Source organism: Nelusetta ayraudi, unplaced genomic scaffold, assembly GCF_046127955.1.
Source record: "Nelusetta ayraudi isolate G7.1 ecotype Tasmania unplaced genomic scaffold, CSIRO-AGI_Nayr_v1 ptg000008l, whole genome shotgun sequence".
Taxonomy (NCBI): domain Eukaryota; kingdom Metazoa; phylum Chordata; class Actinopteri; order Tetraodontiformes; family Monacanthidae; genus Nelusetta; species Nelusetta ayraudi.
Window position 1 is genome coordinate 4,264,733 of NW_027466058.1, and position 22,701 is coordinate 4,287,433.

Below are 22,701 nucleotides of genomic sequence, written 5' to 3' on the forward strand. Positions count from 1 at the left end.
AAAATACTAGTTCGTAGGCTTAGCAGTTGCTTGTGGGCGGGAAATTGATTAAAAGTAAGTATCAAGAAATGCGTCAGAAAAAAATTATTTCCAATTAGCTACAACGAGCAATTACTTTAATTACATCACGTGCAGTGCAGAATCGTGCAACAATTAGCTCAATGTTTCCCAAAAACGTCCCAAAACAACTTAACAACGCACTGAACTCCCATTCTGTTGTAGATCCACTTTTTAATTCTCCAGAAAATAATCGGAAGTAGCCTATTTTGTTCCTAAATGAATCTGAACACCAAGCAACTGAGGCAAGGTGTCGATGAAGTCTCAATATGATGTGTAAAATGTTCCCTGGCCGCCACTTCGAGATGAAGAGGGAGGGAAAACATCGTGTGAATGCTTTTCGGTAGGAGGGATTCTTCCTTTAGCAGGCTTCAGAGTTCAGAGGCAAGACTTCGCTGCAGCTTGTGCATAAATAGACTGGAGCGCATCTCAGACACCCAATGAGCATCCTCCAAATCAGAGGACCAAATCTACACGTTTTCTTTTGGGGGGGGGGGGGGGTCACATCTTTGCGAAATAAAGAAGCCCTCTACTGCACCACCACCAACAGCACAACGGTACACGTGGACCTTGTCGAAGATGCCGCTGTCTTGTCGACGCAGGTGTTTGCTGTTGTTGTGTTTGACAGCTGTCCACATGGGCCATGCTGCTGTTCAGGTAAGAGCGACTTCCTTCACCTTTACCTTCCCTTAACTTTGTTTGTTTGTTTGTTTGTTTGTTGTTGGGTTTTTTTTTTAATCGGCTTAAGACGATTTGGTCAAAGGTACTGATCTCAGAATTTGGCCAAAGGGGGGAAAGAAATATAGAGATGTAGATGTTTTAATAGATCATGTGCCCAAATCATCTTCATGCTTTAATGTAATTATTTCTAAACCATCATGTAATACTATTTTGCCTCCTTTCCCATCTTTGGCAACTGTTATGCAAATGTTTGTTTGTTTTTTCCCCTGAAAAGCTTACGTTCACATGTTGTTTTCACTTGAGTTTAAAGTGGAAAAACTGCTGCAGAACATAAACACAATTCCAACCTCCACCCCACCCCCGGACACCTATTTGCCAAGGGAAGTAAAAAAAAAATTTAAAAAGTAACACATTATTATAACTCTCAGCTATTACAGAGACCCAACATGCATAGCGCTTTTAAATTAAACAAGTTGTTGTCGCACAAAGCCCTCCGACCAGTGCAGGAATTCAAGCTATGCTGCAGAGAAATTGTTCCAATGAGCATGTGATTAATAAACCCTTCTGAAAGGATTAGAGGCACTTTTCCAGAGCAACTTTGTCATGGCTTGACAAGACTTTCTCCTTCAAGTATCTTTTAAGGGGCTACTTGTGTTATTATCAGTCGACCCATTCAGGATCGGTCTGTGACATATGTCTTCCTGGTCATGCAAACTATACAGAGGGAGAACGTTGTGCACTCGGGTCCCTTTGACATCTGCCGGACATCTTTTGTCCAGCTGTGTCTGCCGCTGGGTTGTGGTGGTACAAAAAGAATGGAAGAGTTTACAGAAGAAGAGCCATCCTCACACGTGTTACTATACCATGCAGGTACACTGCATCATATTAAACATCTTGCTAGTATGTGTTGTAGGTGTTACATTATGTATTCTTTATATACATTTAAAATATTTATTATAACATGAGCCATGTGCCGTCAATTAGGCTGGATTAGGCTTCAATTACCTCATGTTCCACATCTGCACATAAATGTTTTTTCACCGCTCATGTTTCCCCTTTTATGACCTTAAGTGAGGTCACCTTTGTTCCTCTGTTCCTTTGGAAAGCCGTGGCACTGTGAAATGTTTTGCCAATGCCTTTTTTCCCTTTCCTTTCTTGTGTAATATTTAACAGCACTGAGTTCTCCTCACAGTGCTCATGCTTCATTTACAGACGTGCATGGATAAGCACCAGGTGGTCGGGGTGTTGCGTCAAATGGAGAAGTTTCTGAAAGGCCAGGAGATGCGGTTTACAGAGGGCCTCAGGATCATGAAGTCAAAGCTGGCGACACTTCAGAACTCTGTCTCCAAGATGCCTCAGGCGGACCAGTCAGCTGGCGAGTGGACCTTTAACTTATGTCAAATTTTATCATGATAACTTTAAAGGAGCGCTCTGCAAAACTCTTAGCAGACTTCAAGAAAAACAGGTTTTTACTTTCTTCAGAATCCGTTACTTCATGACTTCAGAAGGGATGTTTGCTGAAATAGCCGGCTGCACCCTCATGTTAATGTCTGTCAAACTTTTCTTCATCCCATCGGCTGGAACTGCAGCACTCGTCCCCTTCAGGCACTTGACATTGTTTACAAAAGAATGAAGAATTGATTCAAATCATTGTTTGTTAATATTAAGGATTAAAATTACTTAGCAGTAGTTTAGTTACTTTAGTGTTGTTTCAAGTATCCTTTCAACTAAATATTTTTCAACACTTCATGTATAGTTTGATGCAAAACCACAACTTTTGCGATCATATATATGCAAGGATACTTAACAGAGCTTTGTCTCTGTCATTTGAAATTTACATGAGAAAATGTCAGATGTACAACTTTAGGATCTTTGAACTGATCTTCAGGCTGTCTTTGTCAGTCTGTGGCAGTGGAGAGTCGGGTATTTCTTCTCCCATTACGGGATTATGTATTCATCAAACAGGGCGAAGACCTCTCAGTTACAGAGTCTGCCACTCCACAGGGGAAGTGGATTTGTGGAATTGTGTTTTTTGGCAAAAGGCACAGAGACCAATTTGTTAGGGACGGATCAGCACAGTCCATAATTCTGTGGACAGAACTTGGCAGGACAGGACGAAGTTGACATTTTACATGTACAGTAATAAAAACTAAAAACTAAAAAACTAAAAACTAAATTACATATAAATGGTTTGGATCAGGATGAAAAAGCTGCAGTTCATGCATAAATAAATTTATTTTTTTCAAGTTTACATCATACTGTGTTTTATCCCAATAACAGTTGGTGATTTTCTCTAGTGACTTAGTCAAGCTGAAGGAGGTTGAATGGGAATCTTTGGTCATCATTAGTGCGTGCACCTAAACTGTTGAGACTTGACGTGGATGATATGCACAGAAGTCATTTTACTTGAGAAAAACTGAGAAAAAAAAAATGGTCTGACAAATGTCGGCTTTTTAAAAGCAGTATAACTGTAATCTGATTCAGCAGGTAACATTCTAGACAGTCATCTTAAATGTTCCTGACTGAAGCACAACAGACACCCTGGTGGAGGCAGACAGTGGGAGAATCCTTCAACGTACGTCTCTATTTATTTTATCCTGGCTGAACTTCAGGTCCGGACATAAAATACTCACGAAGCTTCGCTAATGTAATCCATTCAAATGTTATGTAATGTAATTATGCTGCGCATTATGCGAGTGTTTGACCGTGCAGAGCGTGCCACCCACTGACATTTGGCTGCTGGTGGACTTGTGATAGGTTGAAACGCTCCCCGGGTCTACGCGAGGCCTTCCAAGCGTCCTTTTTCCCATGAAATCTGGCCGCTGCCAAGTGACACGTGTATATCCCCAGGCAGAGAATGCCAGAGGATGTCGGCAGGCTTACTCCACATGTGACTAGCATTTCTCTCATGCTCTCCTTCTCTCCTTCTCTCCCACAGCTCCCACCACCTGCCCCTCTCTGGAAGCCCCTGCTCACGGAACCAAGTTTGGCTCCAAGTTCTTTGTCGGACACGAGGTCCATTTCGTGTGTTCCCAGGGCTTCCAACTGATCGGCTCGACAACACGTGTTTGCCGGGACAACGGCACCTGGAGTGGCGTCAATGCCGCCTGCAAAGGTGAGCATCACTCAGGGGCTTGTTGATCGGTTTTATGGTTTGGAGTCACGTTGGAAACGCACATTCATCTCACTCAGGATTAGTTTTTCACATATTTACGAGGTATAGCTCACGTTTATTAGGGAAAGAGTTTCCAAGAAAACCTTGGAAGGCGACGAGACAGGTTTTCCCACTCTCAATGGAGTCACTTGGCAACAATGCATCGTCTCCTATTGGTGGGAGGGGACACACTTGACATGTTTCACTGTCACTTGGCTAGCTACGGTGTTAAACTATCGTCAAAGTCAGAAAGGAGTCAAGAAAATACTTAACTGCCTTTCTTTTGTCTTCTTTTAATGAAGAAACGATGTTAGCACAGCGTTAGTGCTACCCCTGGTGCTTTTTACAAACTCAACAAACTCCTAAAGATGCAAATGCCAAGCCCAGCCAGTGTTTATGCTGTGTCTCGAGTCTAGAACTGAACCAAGACAACGCAAGTTGCAAGTTCTGATACAGTTGTTCCTGTGTTATTTAGCGCACCTTGTTTGCAACAAACGGGATGCAAACAGAATTTCATTTATTTTATATTTCACATTTTCAGTGAGGGTTTGGCAAGTCTGATCCTAACCTAAATATAATTTCAAAGTCTTACAATTATTCCCTGGTCTGACACGTTTGGTACCACCAAAGCTGGGATGAGAATCCTCTTTGCTAGTACCCCTGTGACTCCGTTGCAATGACACCACACTAGGTACAACTGGCATTTTTTTCCTCATGAAAATGATCTCCAAGATTTGGGACCAGGAATCACAGCCGTCCTGCTGTCTTGCAAGGTTGCGGCTCATTTAGGCCAGAGTATGCTTTTAACAGAGGACGAGGGACCATTCCGCCGCCCTGTAACACACATCAACTGTAAAAAATCCCAACACTTTCCAAATCTAAATGCCAGGCTGAAAGGGAAGGCAGCGCCAGAAGCCAAACGGAGCCCATGGCTGATAAGATGCGAAGAAAAGAGCCATTCTTTGCAGTGGCTGGAGCTGCTCGGCACACTGAATGAAGCCCTCGTTAAAACGGCATTAAATGTCTCCGACCACAGAAAAACACCTGTACTGCATTCCATCGTGAGGTGCCTTTCCGTCCGGGATCCTTCCCCTCATGAACAGCCATGCTTGAGCTACTGTAAGATAACACCCCCTCCCCTTTTCTCGCTCATGCCCCCCACCCCAGTTATTTGACAGCAATCACGCTGGCTGGCTTCGCATATTATACCTGTCTGATAGCACCCAAAGTATTCTAAGCATGCTATTCATGGCCCATTTAGCCTTGCACTCGTCGCTCTCCTCTGAAAAAAAAAAATAAAAAATTCCACGCGGTGCGCTCAGCCGAACATGTGCACATGTTTATTGACACTCACGGCCAGGCCAACAGCGAACGCACTGACTCCGCACAGTATTAACCCTGTTTATATTTTTCAGTCGAGGCGTAGAAGACCTAAATTTAGTCTCCGGCCTTTTAAAAGCTGTATTGACTGTGCATGAGAACTTTAGAGTGAAGAGTTTAAAAATATCTGCTGGAGTGAAGTGGGTCCTTTCATGTCATGTCCGTGTGGCGGCCCCCGGGGAAGTCAAGTAAACATTAAAGGGGACTGGTGATGAGCCAGTTGACTGCGGCCTCAGTGCTGGAGCTCATCCAGGCAGAGGCTCCACCATTTGAACATCTGCACAACTTTCAGAGCTGGATTAGGAAAAGAGAAGGGGTTTGCTGTTTTGCCAGTTAGTTCTAAAAGAGAACCAATCAGAAATCAATGTATGTGTATAGTATAGATCTTTTGGCCAGTTCCTAATGCCACTTATCTGCAGCTGGTTGGATAATCATCAGTTCTTAACCAGATTTTTGTCTCTGCTCTATTTAAACTACTCAGTTATTAATTGTTTTGATGCTCTGTTCATCAATATGTAACATGAAATACCTCTAAGCATCCCCCATGTGATTTGACGAGGGACAAAGACGATTGGATTAAAACATTTGAATTGCATTGAACAATTTGCTGCACATACTTGAAAATTCACGTGTGATCATTCTTGTCCTCTGCCTACAGACGTCAGTGAGTGTGCCAGCAATCCCTGCCAGAACGGCGGCACCTGCGTGGATGGTTTGAACCAATACAAATGCACCTGCCCGCAGAGCTGGAGTGGCTCCCACTGTCAGCACCAAACCCAGACAGGTCAGTACCGACTCCTGCATGCCACTGACACTTGACCGTCTGTCTATTAATCCGTAATATGTCTCTCCTCCCTTTGCAGCACCGCCCGAGTGGAGCGTGATGAATGACCCGGCCTTCAGCCGCAGACCTCGCTGTGCCCAGGTGAACCAGGCCCAACACTGCAGCTGTGACGCGGGCTTCCACATGAGCGGCACTTCTGAAAACAGCATCTGTCAAGGTGAGCTCCATCCATGCCTTACTTGCCTTCCTAGCGGTTCCCACCAGATAATCGCCCACATCGCTGGAATCCAAGCAGGGCGACTGGTGAATGTTAGAGGAGCTTTGCTGCTCCAGCGATCCCGAATGGCTGAATCTTTTACGTCTTTAGCGATTAATTTGTTTAGAAATGAGAGTAATCTGTGGAGCCAGTCTGTGACAAACAAAGTAATCCTCTCGAGAGGTCACAAGCTGATTAGCATCCAGTTAGGTCATAGTTTCCCTGCTCTTAAGATGTAGGTAGTTGAGTAACATTTTAAACAGGGCGTTTTCCAAGTGTTGCTCCACACAGGTTGATATTGAAGATGCCCAAAAGGTGAAACACATGTAGTTTAAAAAAAAAAAAAACACTTCTACATTCTGAATACCTTTAAGAATTCCTTTGCTGACATCAACTGGACCTGGTGAATTTTGACAGATGTTAATGAGTGTGAAGTGTACCGAGGAGGAGTGGACAAAGGAGGGAAGCTGTGCGTCCACGAGTGCGTCAACGTCCCGGGCTCGTATCACTGCTCGTGCCCAAGTGGCTACAAGTTGCTTCCAGACAGGCGGAACTGTGAAGGTGAGTAGCAGGGGGAAAAATGATGGTTGAACTGGTGATGGTGATGGAGAAATGGTGGATCATCTGTGAGCAAGGAGAACCACAACTCTTGAATCAGCTTCAAGTTGAAATCTTTTGTGGCATGTGATTGATTGTGCACGTCTCACAATCGGAGAACATTTTATTATTAGTTTTAGCTTCCTCGAAGTGACAAAGCAGCAGACTGGTGAGAAACAACCTTAAAATGCTTGAGAAAACAAACAGAAAGTGAGAATAATGGGGTGCTTTCATGGGACTTATAAAAAAAACGTGGAGCTTTTTTCCCCCCGACATAATGTTTCCTGAGAAAATAAATTGTGGTGCGCATGATGGTGGAGTTGGCAGTTGGAATTTTAACTCCGGCTTCTATTCTCACATTTACTCCTGCTGCCAGAGCACTGCAGCTTACCACTACCGACACAACTCTAATGGCAGTTAACTGTCCAAACAGTTAATTTTTGTCAAGACTGAGCTTGGACCTGAACCCATTTGGACGACTCGGACACAAAGTTTAACTTAAGTTCTTTAATAACAAGGTTCAAATGATAATCAAAGAGGGAAAATGGTGTAACTACAATAACAATAATAATTGTCCATCTAAAATAAATCAAACCAAAAGTCACACACAAGGTGGTAAACCATTAAGGGTAAGACTATGGGAAAGAAAACACTCAGAAGAGGAAAGTATGAAACTAACAGTATCTAAGTGCCAAAGTAAATACAAAACCTGGTTTGACAAAGTTGACTGGGGTGAAGGCTGGTTCTCAACATGGAAGACAAGACAAAGGAAGATGCACACACATACGGACACATACACACACACACACACACACACACACACACACACACACACACACACACACACACACACACATGCTAACCGGGAGCAGGTGGAAACAATCAAGGTGGGGAAAGACACACAAGCTCAAAGAGGAATTAGCTGATTTAATTGCAGGAGGAAAGCTGAATTTCAAAATAAAACTGCAAGACAAAACAAATATTAACCCACTGTGTGTTGACTACCGCAGTAATACCACTACACCAACAACCCCACGTCAAAAGACAAACCCTTATTTTTGTCATTTTGTCGCACAGTACTTTTGTTTCTTCATAAGGTGTCATATCAATCATCACATCAATCGTCATATCGTCATAGCATGCTGCTCTGCAAGAATGCTACATTTCTCCCATAAGAAGACATGTCTTCAACGAACGAATCTCCTGAGCATATCGTGAACTTTGCAAACAATTAATGAAAAGTGCCGTCATCCTGATCCATAATAAGTAAGAGAGTAAAAACCATCTCCGTGCCCTCTGCACACACACACACTTTCCACCACTGCTCTGTAATTAGGTCCTCTGCTGTGGCCTGGCTGCTCCCGTTCACCAGCTGCCAGGGCGACGCTGGCCTGGACCGGCCGAGTGTGTGTGTGTGTGTGTGTGTGTGTGTGTGTGTCCACAATGATGTCATGACATCACCGTGGATGTAAAACAACCCTTGTTGCAGTACTTTTGCGCACAAAAACTCTCTCGACTGTGACCGTAAGTGAGTGCGACGTGAGCATGTGCATGGAACATAAGCGTTGGTGATGTATGAAGAAATATTCCAGCTTTCGGGAAGTCTGATTTCAAACCGGGGACCATGATTTGTTTTTCATTGACTTCAGAACGAAAGATCCAATCCAACCGACCCAATGTTGCGTGCAGCTGTTCGTCGTTTTTTAATTGATATGTTTATTCATCTTTCAGCTCTATCTGGGAGTTCTTCTGAATGTATTGAAGTTGGCAGCGCGCGCACTTCTCTATCCGCAGCAACTGCGCGGTGTAGTTGCGCTGAGGTGTCAGTCAATGCTGTTTCATTTGCCCCCTTGGGGCTGAGAGCGTTTCCTCGCGGAATGAATGACCTCACCTCCTTTCTCCCAGAGCAGAAGACATCTTCAGGACACGAGGCCTTAGTGGGAGGCTTAACAAAAAAAAAAGAGGGGAAAAAAATCAAATAAACAAGCCCAGAGGAGTATACCCCCTGCTCAGACTGTGGTAGCCAGGAAGCAGGGAGTTAGCCTGGCACGTCTCTCTCTTCCCGCTGCTCGCGCTCACATGCCTCTTGCCGTTTGGTTCCCCACAGATGTGGACGAGTGTTTAAGCCAGCAGCACAACTGTAGCCGCGGGACAACCTGCATCAACACAGGAGGAGGCTTTGAGTGTGTCAGCCCAGAGTGCCCGCGCTCTCACGGCAACATCAGCTACGTGAAGACATCCCCTTTGTGAGTACCCTTGCACACACACACACACACATTGGGCACCTCAGTGCAAAGTTGGCGAGCCATTTAAAAAAAACGTCCAGTCTCACACTCCATGCATGAAACCATTTTGTCAATCAGCGCATTGAATGGAGCCAAACACTGGGACGGATTTCATTCCTGGCACGCACTTTGACTCACAATATATATGGAAGCAGGATTAGAGTGATGAGTGCTGCTCAGGTGTACCAACGGTCCAAAAAGAGAAACGTCTACCACTGAGGAACCTTTAGAGGAAAAGCCCAATTACTCATCCATCTAAACTGGTTTCAAAGGAATTCGGACCACCACGAACTGGCCACTTCTTTTAAAGGGTTTGGCCGTGTCAGCTGTTGACACAACATCAAACTCACCATGGTGAGTAATAATACCTGGCCAAATAGCAGCCTGCCCCGCCAAGTCAACCAGTATATTTTTTGGAAAGAGGGCTCAAAGAGGCCAGATCAAACGCTTTCTTAAAAGCTCATAAAAAATAAAGTCTGTCGCTGGTCAAACTTCTTGGATCAAATCTAATCGGCTCTCTCACTGCGTTGGATGAACTGGTGCCTTCTAGTCGTACCCTTTACGTTTTGGACTATGATGTGTCTTTGTTCATTCTTCTTTCACTTTCATTGAACATGAAAAAAAGGAAAAAGTCACTTTGAAATTGGAATTCACTCTTGGGATGATTTCTAACAATTTATTAACAAGTCACTTCTATTTCTTTCTCTTCTTCCAAGAAAGTGTGTGCTGCCTGTTTTGTAACCTTGAAAATATGTAAAAGGTACAATAAAGCATTCCCTTTAGCAGTGAGCTGCGAACAGACGGCTAAATAGGGTGTTTTTCTTAGAGATGTGTTGTGTTTTATTTGGTTTTTTTTTTTTTGTGGGTTTTTGGGTATGTCTAATTAATAAGAAAAGATTCTCCTCTGGAGTCCGGGATGAAATAAAAGATAAACAATGTGTGTTTATGGAATCTTTAATAGTTGTTTTTGCTGTCCTATTGGGCTAAATGTTTCATATTATTTTTACTAGAGGCTATTTGAATAAGTAACTATAATACAAAATTATACAAGTAATAACAGTAGAAATATGAATTTTATTTTCACATTCTCTGAAACCTATTCTCTCAAACGTGACCATGCATCTTCAACCATAGAATGAATGTAGACAAATCTGTTTGGCCAAGTGTTGAAGATCTCACATAGAACCTTTTTATTTTTTTATTTTTTTATTTTTTTATTTTTATCTTATTTCAGAGCATGAATCAAAGCTGTGCTTGCCTCCACTGAAACAATAGTATTGTAGAAAGTCAGCCCTTACTGCCTGCCAACAAAGTAGATAAGAGTTTGGCACCGAGTCCCAGTTGAGTCAGCGAGTAGTGGTGCCATTGTTTCATAAAGCATAGTAATGCTGTGCAGGTTTCGAGGTTGTAGAGCATTCGCCGTGAAGATGTGGAGTGATGCATGCGTGCAAATGCTCCTCACTTTCGGTATGTGTGCCACGGCGCTGCGCTTTAAGGACCTAGGCTACTGCACAGCTGCAAGAGATTAAAACAAATTGCAGGAGATGGCGAAGCAGCTTGAGGGCAATCTCTGAAAAATAAGACAAATATTGTCTTATATCTTCGGAGGCAGAGCTCCCGTTTCATCCGTGAGGCGTGATTGGCAGCTTGATTGCTGTTTGTCTTGGGCGTCTCGCAGCAGCCCCTTAAATGGGCACGGTGGAGACCTGCATCTGATTGCATAGTCTTCAGGGCTTACAAAATGGAAAAAAAGATAGATAGATAGATAGATAGATAGATTGATAGATAGATAGATAGATAGATAGATAGATAGATAGATAGATAGATAGATAGATAGGGTAAGGTGTGCCATACCTGTTGGCAAACTCACAAACGACCTCAGGTGACCTCCGTCCCATTAAATCAAAAGTGGAAAAGGTCATTAATACTGCTAATGAACATTAGTTGCTGCTGTTTTCAGAAACACAGGCAAAAGTGGCAAAGTATTTACATTCTGTACTTGAGTAAAAGTATGGATACTTGTGCAAATGAAATATTCTGGTCAATCTGATTCAACTCCTCTACTCAAGCAAAAGAAAGAAAGTACAGGTTCTGAAATGTACTTAACTAAAAAGTAAAAATATTGGAATTTTTTTGCAAATTAATGAAATAATTGAATAATACTTTTCTCTGTACTGAAAATGTTTTGAACTCCAAAAAAAACAAACATTCACTGTTAAATCAAACTACACAACAGCAGAGCTCAAAAAGCTTCACTTCAAGCAACAACTGAAATAAATCATAAGTTCATTACTTTGAAGAGAATTTGTATCTTTTGAAGACTTTTAAACAGAAGCATATCAAGCATGTTTTTCCAATGTAAGGAGTAGAACGATCTACTCAAGTACAGTAACGGGGTATCTGTACCTCGTTACTTCCCGCCTCTGGCTGTTTTGCAAAGAACGTGGAGCACGTATTCTGCTGTGGGTTACGGGATTAAACCTGGACGTAGCCGAGTGTGTAAGAACTCAAGAATGTTATTACATATCATTTGACCTCGTGTGTGTGCGTGCGTGCGTGCGTGCGTGTGTGTGTGTGTGTGTGTGTGACCAAGAGACTGTTTTCCCACGGGGACAGATCCATGATATTATCTTCCTGTAAGCGACCACAATATTTGACTTCTCTGATATTTGCTGCACCTGTGCGTTGCAGTCAGTGTGAGAGGAACCCCTGCCCCATGGACAGCCGCTCCTGTCACCTGGCGCCGAAGACCGTGTCCTTCCACTACCTCTCCCTGCCGTCCAACCCCAAGACCCCGGCCACGCTCTTCCGCATGGCGACGGCCGCCGCCCCGGGCCGCGCGGGGCCGGACAGCCTCCGCTTCGGCATCGTGGGCGGCAACTCCAGAGGCACCTTCGTCATGCAGCGTTCGGACAGGCAGACCGGCGAGCTGGTGCTGGTCCAGTCTCTGCGGGGCCCGCAGGAGGTGAGCGTGGACGTGGACATGTCCGAGTACAGCGACCGCACCTTCCAGGCCAAGCACGTGGCCAGGGTCCACATCTTAGTTTCGCCATACACGTTCTGAAGGCGACAACCCCCCAGCTGAGGTGGACTGAAGGACGGGCGGGAAAGCGCAGTGGGAGAGAGTGCGAAGCAGTCAGCTGAAATTGAACTGGCCAGATCAGAAAATATTATTGTGATCTTGTAATGTTAAAGGCCAAGCAACAAAACAGTTACTCTCGGTGGGCAGCAGCAGCTTTTGCAGACGGTGTTTGACTGGCTGTGCTTCATTGCATGAAAACTTGATGAGTTGCTCTTTGTTTATTTGTTTGTGTTTATTTTCTCCTTTGTAGTTCTGGTGTTTGTTAGCTCAGGGTCCAGGCCTGTTCTTATTCCAACACTGATGACTTCCTTCCAGGCAATAGCTTTGTTGTGGCTCTAATTTATTGAGAATGTTGTCATGATTTCTACATGGTGGCATGCTGTTTGCCATGGAAGTACCATACAGCATATATTGTATATTTTGTTGTTGTTGTTGTTTTTTGTTCCACTTTTCGAGGTACCATTTATCACGCTGAGGGAGTTTCTTTTTTTTTTATCGTAGATGCAGAATTGTAAATAGGAATATTTCCTGTATTATAAGCATTTTATATGTTACTCCACCATTTATCTGGAGTCGTCTCTACATCGCCAAACTGAAATAAAGTCAGTCCAACATTTGAGCGTTTGTTAGAGCTGCGTCTCTTGATGCTGCACAGCACTGTATTAAATATCCCTGTTGTCACTCCGCGCCCATTATGAGGGAATTTTAAGAAGCCGCATCCAAGTTGATAAATGAACTCTGGATGCCAACGTGACATCGTCCGCCTGAGTGGTTGTAAGGTGAGACAGTAAGAATGTGTTTCACCTCACAAATGCCAAATCTGAATTCCCCGCATGGAACAAAGGGACTTTCTTAACGCTGAAAACGAAGCAAGAGTTGTCACTTCTCAAACAGAGATCTCCGTGTCTCTCTCCGTCAGATGAAGATGAGCTTCACCACATGTGATTTTCTTCTTTTAGGTTTTCTCATGTCTCGATCCAGGACTTTATGATGCAATAAAAAAAATGCTTTCAGGGGAAGGGTTAGATGACGGCACACATGCTTCTAAGAAAGAGCATCAGTGACAGGTGTATCCAGGAAAAAATTAATCCATGTGAATCCAGGACTGTTTGATAGGTGTTTGTCCTTCATTTTAGTGGCCGTAGTTCACGGAGGTTCATTTTAGGTCACAAAAACATAGCATTCAATTTGAAAAACATTGCAAAAATCCAAATTGTTAGTACACTTACAATATGCATCCAGGTTAAATTTGTAAGTATCTTTTTCTAATGTGGAAAATCAAGTGAAATTGGGTTGAAGTTTGCCATCACAGATGGCAAAATCAATGATACTTCATGATTGCATTCTCTTCACTGCAAAACCAGCAGTAATGGAGCTTTAGTAAAGCGGTATGCACCCGCAGGGCTATGCTGCAGTCTGCGCTGATTTTATCCATCTGCTGTAGTCCGACTGTACCGTAAAGCTCCCGGTCACATGCCACCTACTGCATGTGCACGCGCCTTTTCACTAAAAAAAAAGGGGGGGAAACAAGTTCCATCATAAATTCTTGGCATTCCTCTACATGCATTTTCCCCCACTAAAAACATAACTGTCAGTCGAACGGCAAAAACGCTTTTTACCGCCAAAGATCTTTATCAGAACAGAAAAGAGGCACACGTGTTGGACGGAGAATGAAAGGCATTGTGTGGGAACGCTGCTCAATGTTTAGTTATCCAAGAGGAAGGCGCAGAGGTGGGATGTATAGAATAAACACAGAAATATGAGTGTATGTATACTGGGAAGCTAATGTAAAATCCCCATCTGGACTCTTAAAATGAGCCACTACAGTAGGAAATATGTATGAAATAGTATGTTAATTTTTATCACAAAAAATACATTTATTAAGGTAGTTGAAAAATATAATGAGAATTTGTGTGGCTGTACATGTATGTGTGTTTTCTTTCTCTGCTAGCTTGAAACAGTTTTAAGGGTTTGTTTGCAGGTTTAATTTCACTCAAGCACTCCCAGTCAAGAGCGCATTAAAGCCTAATGGCTGCAGAATTTATGCAGGGCTTCTATTTTATTGGGCATTGAGCTCCAGCCATAGACCAGCTCTGGATCGGAGCCGGTCATTGCCAGGGCCAAGACCTCAGTTGAAATTGTAACGTATCTTTCTTATTATTATAGTTACACTTCCTGTTCCCGCCAAAATTGCACCCCTTGAACATGCTCCAAAGCTAACCAAATTTGGCAAGCAGGTCAGAACTGGGGAGAAAATGTCAAAACTCTGATCTATAGCACCAACTACACAGAGACCCTAGAAACGCTTGAATGGCCCTGGTGGCCCCAAGGAAGGTTGTGGAGATATGGGACAAAGACCTTCTTGTTCCTCTTGCAACCTACATTTTCGATGCACTAACCTTTGACCTCCATAAAAACAGACGTGCCCAATATTTTTATCCTTATTGAAATGTTACTCTTTCACATTTCATTTTATTGTCCTCTATTGAGGGGCTTCGTGGCGACGACGGCACCGAGATTAACGACAGGCGTCGGAAGGAGTCAGCAGGAATCAGCAGGAGTCAGTGGGCCACAGCAGGCTCAGAACCTGAACACTGCTTGCAGCTTTAATTAAAAAAATTCTCTTAGCTTTTCTGTGTGTTCAGTCAGAATTTCCTCATAATAACTCATTAATGCATCAGTACTTTGAGACTTTTTCCAGTTAGGCCAAAGAAACAAACATGGTAGAATTAAGATTTTTTTTATTGCCAAATTAATACTGAAAATCATTCATCAGGAAATAAATATACTCCTGTATTTAAACATCTGTTTACGTGTGCACACTTCCCAATGAGGAAGGAGAAGAAGTGCTGGTATGAAAAGTTTAAGCACAGCTCTTCATGACACCAGCAGAAATAAGAAGAACAGTCATGTTATCCAGAAGGAAACCTGTGGAATTATAAAACAGGAAATAAACCAGAATCCCATTTGTACACATGACGAAGGTGCACTGCATGTGTGTACAGTCAACCATAACAGAAAGATGCCCCGCCATTATAAGCATACACTCGTTCCAGGTTTCCAACCCACAAAGAAAAAAAAAAAAATACCATATTTGCAACAAAAAAAAAAAAAGGTTTGTTTAGCAAACTAATACCATGATATGGAATGGATCGGACAGGCTAAATTACAAGTCCTCTGGTTTTACACTGAGTCAAGACAAGAAACAGGTGAAGACGGTGACATCGTCTTAATTTTAGGAAACTGCACAGACAAAAAAAGCCATTTAAAATAGATAAATAAAAAACTCCAACCAAACTTAAGACCTTTCTAAAAAGAAAATTAATATTAAGGTGTACGTGAGGCCTATACAATGTTTTTTGTAAAAAAGGCAAATATAACGAAGAAGAAAATCTGAGAGTGCAGTTTCAGGTTTGTCTACTACACTGTGAGACGGTTCGGGTCCCATCAGTTTACAAAACTGGAAGCACACATTGTAAACACAGTCAGGGGTAAACATGAGCCAACAACTTACACAACTTAAAATAAGTACACTTGAAACACAAATAAATAATTCACGTCCACATCAACGGACAGACAGTGTATTTTTCTCAAACGTACAGTAGATTCAAAACCTGTCAAACCCATTTCAGGTTTCGTCCCCTCAACTTCGCGCACCGCTGAGGATGCTGGGTAGTTTCACCGTGACACGTCGTCGACTCCCTCCCATATGTGCACGTTGGAGTCATGCATAACATACGGGGTTTAAGTCGGAGCAGGAGGCCCACTTGAATTTCACTGATAAAATAAACTCACATGACCTTAAAACAAAAATAAATACAGCACTTAATATAAAATAAAACATTCTCTTTGGAAATGAAAGGCTCGAAGAAACAGGCAGTTTTCTTTTTTTTTCCTCTGGTAGAGTCCTTTGAGCTTGAACAGATGGAGCAACGAGCGGATGCCCCCCCCCCCCACTGCACTGCGGTCTGCTTTGCCTTGCAACCCTACGGGATGATGACCTGGAACGCTTGATGCCCCGCCTCCTCCTCTTCCTCCTCTTCATCACCCTCCTCTTCCTCAACGCTCATCCTGGAGTGACTCCTGCCACAGTCAGCTGCCGTGTCCCTCCCCCGTATCAGCGCAGAGCTGGAAACATCTCGCTTCACTCCAGCTTTGACATCTCGTATCTTGTCGTCATGATTTCCTGGGAGAGACGCGCAAATAAGATGATCGGTCAGATTCTGTGCGATTGATACGGCTGAATGAAGATTTCTGTCCACCTCAGCTACACCCCTATGACGAATGTCACTGCATTCTTTGCTCGGCAATGTCCTAAAACAATATGACAACTCTAAAGAACTTGTGGATGAAATTGACTGGATCAAGTTGCTGCGAGGGAATTAAAAAGCATAACTTGTGTTTGCAAAATACACCTAAGAAGATGATCATCTACATCCTAAGATTTTGGGCCACTACCTTTACAGCTCCGCGCCTAGTTAGGTTAATTTGTGCGACATGCTTCGCAGATTGCATGCATACCTCATCTGAGTCGAGCAGCACTGGTAGAGCTCTGCCAGGACAAACGGAACACAGCAGGGGAGACTCTGTTAGTGTCACACATACATCACAAGGAACAGAAACCCTTGCTGCTTGAGGGTGTTCTTGTTTTTATCTTGTTTTTTTTTTTAGACGCTTACACATCAGCGAGAGAGCTGGGAATATTATCTTCCACCCATTTCAGATCTTCATCCTGGAAAAACAGCAAAAGCGGATGAAAAAAAAAGGAAATGCTGCCATCTGCTGAACTGCATGCCACTTTCGTGGCTGCACTTTTTCATACAGCAGCGTACAACAAATTTCACAGCCAAAGTCATTCAACAATATGAATTGGAACTCTTGAGCTACTCACTTGGTTTGTTTCCGGGGACTTCACTGAGCCATTTGTGTCACTTTTAGACGTTCTAAACTTCATACCAGCTGAAAGAAAAAAAACAAACAGCTATTTTGAGATAATACAAATCTTAAACATTTATCATTTCTGCAATAATGTCGGTTCCTCTGGTCCTCCACTGTACCAAAGTTTGACGTTGCAATGAATTCCTCGATTTCCTCATCTTCCGAGTCATCAATGAGAGGTGTGAAAGCATACCTATGTAGGTAAAGCACAAATGAGTGATAACGCAAGATGAAGTAAATGTCTTAAAACATTTTCAAAAGGTTCTACTTGCCTTTGGTTGGTGGCAGACGGTCTCCATAAAAACATGATGACGAGCAGAACGACAGAGAACAAAAACCTCCAGAAAGCATCTTCCACCCACAGCTCAATCCAGTCCTTTTTTTTCACCAAACAGAAACATGCAGGGTTTTAAATGAAACATCAAGTCAAATTTCTAAACTAATTGAGGAGTTTTGACAGTTATACTCACAGACTGACAATCTGCGAGTCGGAACTTCTTTGCTGTCCAGGCCATGAAAATGATGGAGGCTGAAAAACAACAACAAAAACAAAGATGGAATCATAACTGAGTTTAGTAAATCTGCTTGTGTGCATGCGGTAGGACAATATGTAGATTGCGTTCTATCAAAGCAGTAAGCGCAGACCTGTTTCACTCACCAATGACGGCAAATATTAACGTATTAGTGAAGTGCCTGTAAAGTGACAACTTGACCGGGTTTCTTCTGAGCTTCAGGGTCTTGATGGTTTGTGCCAGACTGACGAAGATGTTGATGGCTGTCAAGGGAAACCTGTGCAACATGGAAAGCACTGCCGACAAATGAACCACCGGCCGCTTATAAACTCTCTATTTTATTAAGAGTCGCATACCTCGAGGACTGCATTTAAACGCAACCAGAAAAAGGATGGATGACGAGCATGCAAATCAATTACTCTCGTGATTTTGAACAGAGAAAAAAAAAGGAATCATTGCGGTGTAACGTCCCAGATTGTTCACAAAGAACAGCTGTGATGATGGACATGGCATCTGACATAAGGAAGTGTATCAAGCAAGTTATAATTTAACAATAAACTAAGAGCAGCACATCTACACGTCTTCTTAGGCTGATTTCAGTGTCAATTAGAATCTAAGCGTCAAACAATCATAAAAGCAAAATAACTGTGATAGAACGACTGTAACGCTGTAAGTAATGGTGCATGACGGATGCATTTGCATTCTGGAAGACTGACACGGTGCCATAACAGTCAAGCTCTTAACTTCAACATGCTAGTTGTGTATGGAGCTGAATGAGAGGGAGATGCAGAAAATGTTTCCCCAGTCGTGAATGTGGCTCTTCAGAGGGATGTAGAGGGAAACAACCAAAACAGGGAAAGGCTATAGGTGCAATAAAGGATATCCACCAGCAGAGAGAGGAATCAAGCAGAGCCAGAGGAATGCTGGCCAGCAGGGCCAAGTCAGAGTCTTTTGCCTACAGGGGAGGACAGAGCAGGACCACAAGGACACAAGGACACAAGGAAGAGGAGGAGAACCGCTGAGAGGATGGGAGACCAGGAGGCGGCGGAGGCAGCAAATTACAGAACAGGAGCCCAAATTATGCACCAAATGATTCAGGACAAAGGGAAAGAACATTCAAAATCACTCGGGTTCAACACATCACCATTACATCCACGTTACTAACGTACAGTCATTTTTCATATCAGTACTATGGAGGAGTGCAGCAGAAGGATATGAACCATATGGAGCAGGAGTCAAACAGAGCCAGAATAATTTCTGTAATGAGAAGAGGGCCGTTGTCTCGACCCTTGATTTTGGGCCCCACCCAGCACATTAATATAGAAAATTGGAATGTCAGTTTTATTCTCTTGAAAACAAACCTCAATTACTGTTCATTCTTAAATATATTTCTCCTCAAGTTACAGACAACCACGCAGTGGTCAGTTCTCAAGTTAAAGCTAAAAGTGGTACTGCTTTTGCAAGGTGGAGTTTTTATAGCTTTGTTTGTGCTATCAAATGACTCTGACTGTTCAGTATGGTCAACTCACGGCAGTTATCCTCAGGACACCCTCAATGCTGGCGAAAGAAAAGTAGAGAATCCCAAGACCCACAACTCTGTGCATTACTGTCCCCAGGCGAGGCCTGAAAAAACACAACAGGATCAGAAAATCATTTTTCAGCTGACCTGTGTGGACAATACAAATGATCTGTCAAACTCAATGAAACCATCCTGACATACTTCACAATGCCATAGCCCAGGCTGACGATTATGACCAGTAATCGAGCCAAAGTCCTCTTCAGGGCGGAGACCAGCTCCGCAAAGATCAGCAGACCAGGAGCTGAAGGTGACAGTGGCATAGAAAAATATTCAAATATCTTATGCTCTTTTGAAGAATATGGTTAAAAAAAAAATAAAATAAAATAAACCCATTTTTAAAGTGACGAGTCGACACTTACAGGCAGAGCCGACACCGTTTGTGTTTTCGTATTCAGCACAGAAGACAGCCATCTCCACCATGCCCAGGAATATGACACCAGCTATCCAGAACTGGATCCTCAGGAGATCCTTCCAGTAGCACGCTGCCCAAATGAACCAGAGCAGAGCGTACAGGATGTACACGATGCACATCACCATGTAGAACTGCACACAGACACAGAGGGATTAGTCTGGAAACACACACGGACCATAGGTGGCTGTATTATTGGGTGAGTTATTTTGTTTGTTTGTTTCATCTTATTACGGGGTTAGGGTTATTATTAAAGCTTAGCTTTTTTCAACACATCTAGTAGTTCCATGTTCCCAGTTACTTATGTGTATGCATGATTTAAGGTGATTGAAAACAGAAAAAAAAACACTTTAAATATGTCATGGCATTTATAAAAATGTTGTCTATTAATATGGTCACAAATAGTTAACTAATATTACAATTATTTCTCACATACTGTATGACAGAAAATAATATATACTTACAATCATGAGTGGCCACTCTGTGATAGAAATGTAGCCATGGCTCCCTTTCATTATCACATTAACTGAAAAACACACACATACAAAAACACACAAATTAGACAAAATTGTTTGTGGTGGTTTTTAACTGAGCTGAGAAACAGATTTGTATTATTATATAAGTACTGTGGCATTTCAGTACAACAAATCTATTCCTCTTCTCATATACATATCACAGATGAGAATAGCAGGTCATTAAGATTCTCTGCACAAGTCACACAGTGTGGGAGTTTCTTGCAATGAAGCTGAGGGTAATAGATTAGAATAAATACGTAAATGGAAGAAAAAAAAAAGCGAATCCCACCATTCAAACTCCAGTTGGATGCCGGTTTACTGGAGACAATCTTAACAATCAGAAGGTAAGGCCCATCCTTCCAGGTGGTGGCGATGACATCATCCCCAATGCTAACACTGCTGTTTTTGGCGGAAGGGCTTTTATTGTCGTACTCGTCGGTCAACCATGAGGTGTCGTTTTCCTGCGGTAGTTTTGCAAAAGAGTTCATTTATGACCAATTCTTGTCTGTGTTTTCATAACGGAAAAAAAAACAACACTTTACAAGTTTCTTATTGCAATAATTCATCTTTTATAGTAAATTGGAATACAACAAAAAAATATTTTTTAAAAAAGAGCTCATCTCACAGATAATCTGGACGGAGTGACAAGATGCGGGCTTCCCTTGGCCTTCTGCAAAACACAGTAACAGAGTGTCGTTATGGACCAACATCAGTGCTGAAAAAGGTGCCGCGCTGGAGAGTTCACTGTCATAAACCTACTTTGAGCATGGGAAAGGAGCGCGTTTCATTGTTACATGTTATTGGGGCGTGTCTGTGCTCGATGAACTCCCCCTGCCCCATCGGGTTGGGATCCAGGCTCTCGCCACGACTCTGAGACGTTCGCTCATACATTTCCTGCAAATAATGAATTGCCATTTGAGCATTTGGAAACAATCAAGACAAAATGACTTTTAGGACACAAACGTCACCTGCTGAAGTCTCTCGCACTCACCTCAATATTGAGGAATTCATTGTGACAGGGGTAGTACCTGAGGTACCACTGAATGGCGATGTCCATCCTCTCCGGACAGGAAACGGACAACACTTGAAGAAGAAACACGCAATTTGTGATTGAAGCAAATCGGATTTCGATAACATATGATGAGGACAATTGAAAAATCCTACCTTTCAACTCAATATCTGTGCCTTCATACATTGATTTCCTTAAAAGCAGAGGCTTTGAGTTCTGCAAAACAGAAGTAAACAAGGTTATGATGACGACATGTTACAGCCGTCCCGTTTCTTTAAGTTCATTACGATGTTCCAGGAGAAAGTGTGACGTGGCAGGATGTGGACCGACTGATGGGCAGTTCAGACCTGGCAACCTCTGTTGTGAGGAGAGACATGGACTTCGAGTCATCACACACTCGCATAGTGTCTCAGTCGGCTCCTCGACAAGCAGTTGACCTACTCAGGTCGGAAGATGCTCTCCAGCACACACATACCGCAGCTTGACGCGGAAGCGACGACAATAGGGGGAATATGAACCTCTAGAAATGTAAATATTTAATTCAGGTATGCGACTCATCCACTGCTTAAGTCTACACGTTCTGTTTTCCTGAAAAACAAGTGGGAGTAAAGGTCATATATTAGCAGAAACTCATCTTTTAGCAATGTGCTGTAACTGACCCCTTTCAGGTTGCTTCTGAAGGGTTTGTGATGAGAACGATTAAATCAATTTCAGATGTGTAAATGTATAGCTGAAGAGGACGGTTGACACACTGGTGGATATTAACCGGTGAACGAATGACAAAGAATGTTCTTATTTACTCTAGTATTAAAGCTGGGAACCTGTCAATTTTCTATTCGAGCGCGGAAGTAACGCCCTGGAATGTAGAATATTAAAAGAATGTAATGGAGCGGCGAGCTAGTGTAATGCCACGGTATTTTGCTGTGGGTTTTGCACACGTTTGAAGTCATCGATATCAATACGTCGATTCTGTTAGCGTCCCCGTGGGAAGGGAAGTCGCCGCTCTGCTGTCCCCGCACTCACAGCTGACAGCCAGCTCAGCTAACGTGGCTAATGCTAACGTTCAGGAGTATTCAAGGAGATACAGGTTTCCCTCATAATACTCACGTTGCCCACGGTTATTTTCCAAACCCCTGGCTCTGGTGCCGCGACAACCGCCTCTATGGCGCTGAGTAAAAATACAAAAAGGACTGTGCGTGAATAGAAAACTCCTGTTGTCGGACAGCTCCACGTCTTCATCCTGACGGCGGCAGCCATGTTCGTTTGAGGACTCCGACGTTGCGTTCTCTGGAAACAAATTGTCCTGAACGCAGCGCCTGATGCTTTCAAGAACGTTCGTAAATGTTGGCGTCAAGTCATGGCACCACTGGATTAGAGCGCCATTCCATGGAACAATTGGGAACTTTTCGCTTTCACACACTCAACACATTTTGGATTGGCAATTAAACTATTGACTAATCTCC

General features: G+C 43.0%; 2 protein-coding genes across 3 annotated transcripts; one reads left to right on the forward strand and one right to left on the reverse strand.

Annotated features, from left to right (window-relative positions):
* The first annotated feature begins 535 nt into the window (after positions 1–535).
* On the forward strand, positions 536–12,895 carry fbln7 (fibulin 7). Its single transcript, XM_076018825.1, has 8 exons — positions 536–714; positions 1,951–2,113; positions 3,677–3,853; positions 5,931–6,056; positions 6,136–6,273; positions 6,730–6,873; positions 9,017–9,155; positions 11,886–12,895. Exons 1-8 carry the CDS (start codon positions 637–639, stop codon positions 12,256–12,258), a joined length of 1,338 nt encoding a protein of 445 aa, XP_075874940.1. The 5' UTR covers positions 536–636; the 3' UTR covers positions 12,259–12,895.
* Positions 12,896–15,276: 2,381 nt separating this feature from the next.
* Positions 15,277–22,527, reverse strand: tmem87b (transmembrane protein 87B). 2 transcript variants are annotated; one of them, XM_076018829.1, is made up of 19 exons: positions 22,346–22,527; positions 21,394–21,454; positions 21,221–21,312; positions 20,989–21,123; positions 20,855–20,899; positions 20,519–20,690; positions 20,179–20,240; positions 19,665–19,848; positions 19,447–19,546; positions 19,256–19,349; positions 18,941–19,014; positions 17,873–17,979; positions 17,685–17,743; positions 17,487–17,590; positions 17,334–17,407; positions 17,168–17,235; positions 16,956–17,008; positions 16,798–16,828; positions 15,277–16,462 (listed from the first exon to the last, which is right to left on the reverse strand). In XM_076018829.1, the coding sequence occupies exons 1-19, from the start codon at positions 22,493–22,495 to the stop codon at positions 16,421–16,423; spliced, it is 1,707 nt and encodes a 568-aa protein (XP_075874944.1). In that variant the 5' UTR covers positions 22,496–22,527; the 3' UTR covers positions 15,277–16,420. The 2 variants fall into 2 exon arrangements, with proteins under 2 accessions (XP_075874944.1, XP_075874943.1); XM_076018828.1 differs by lacking the exon at positions 18,941–19,014 and adding an exon at positions 18,608–18,681 and having other exon boundaries at positions 22,346–22,526.
* Between the last annotated feature and the right edge of the window lie 174 nt (positions 22,528–22,701).

Coding starts and splice junctions, on each gene's coding strand:
- fbln7 (XM_076018825.1), top strand. CDS start 637: ATGCCGCTGTCTTGTCGACGCAGGTGTTTGCTGTTGTTGTGTTTGACA. Junction 3,854..5,930: donor CGTCAATGCCGCCTGCAAAG/GTGAGCATCACT, acceptor CTCTGCCTACAG/ACGTCAGTGAGTGTGCCAGC. Junction 6,874..9,016: donor AGACAGGCGGAACTGTGAAG/GTGAGTAGCAGG, acceptor GGTTCCCCACAG/ATGTGGACGAGTGTTTAAGC.
- tmem87b (XM_076018829.1), bottom strand. CDS start 22,495: ATGGCTGCCGCCGTCAGGATGAAGACGTGGAGCTGTCCGACAACAGGA. Junction 19,015..19,255: donor GTGTCCTGAGGATAACTGCC/GTGAGTTGACCA, acceptor CCCAAAATCAAG/GGTCGAGACAACGGCCCTCT. Junction 17,744..17,872: donor GTTAATATTTGCCGTCATTG/GTGAGTGAAACA, acceptor GTTGTTTTTCAG/CCTCCATCATTTTCATGGCC.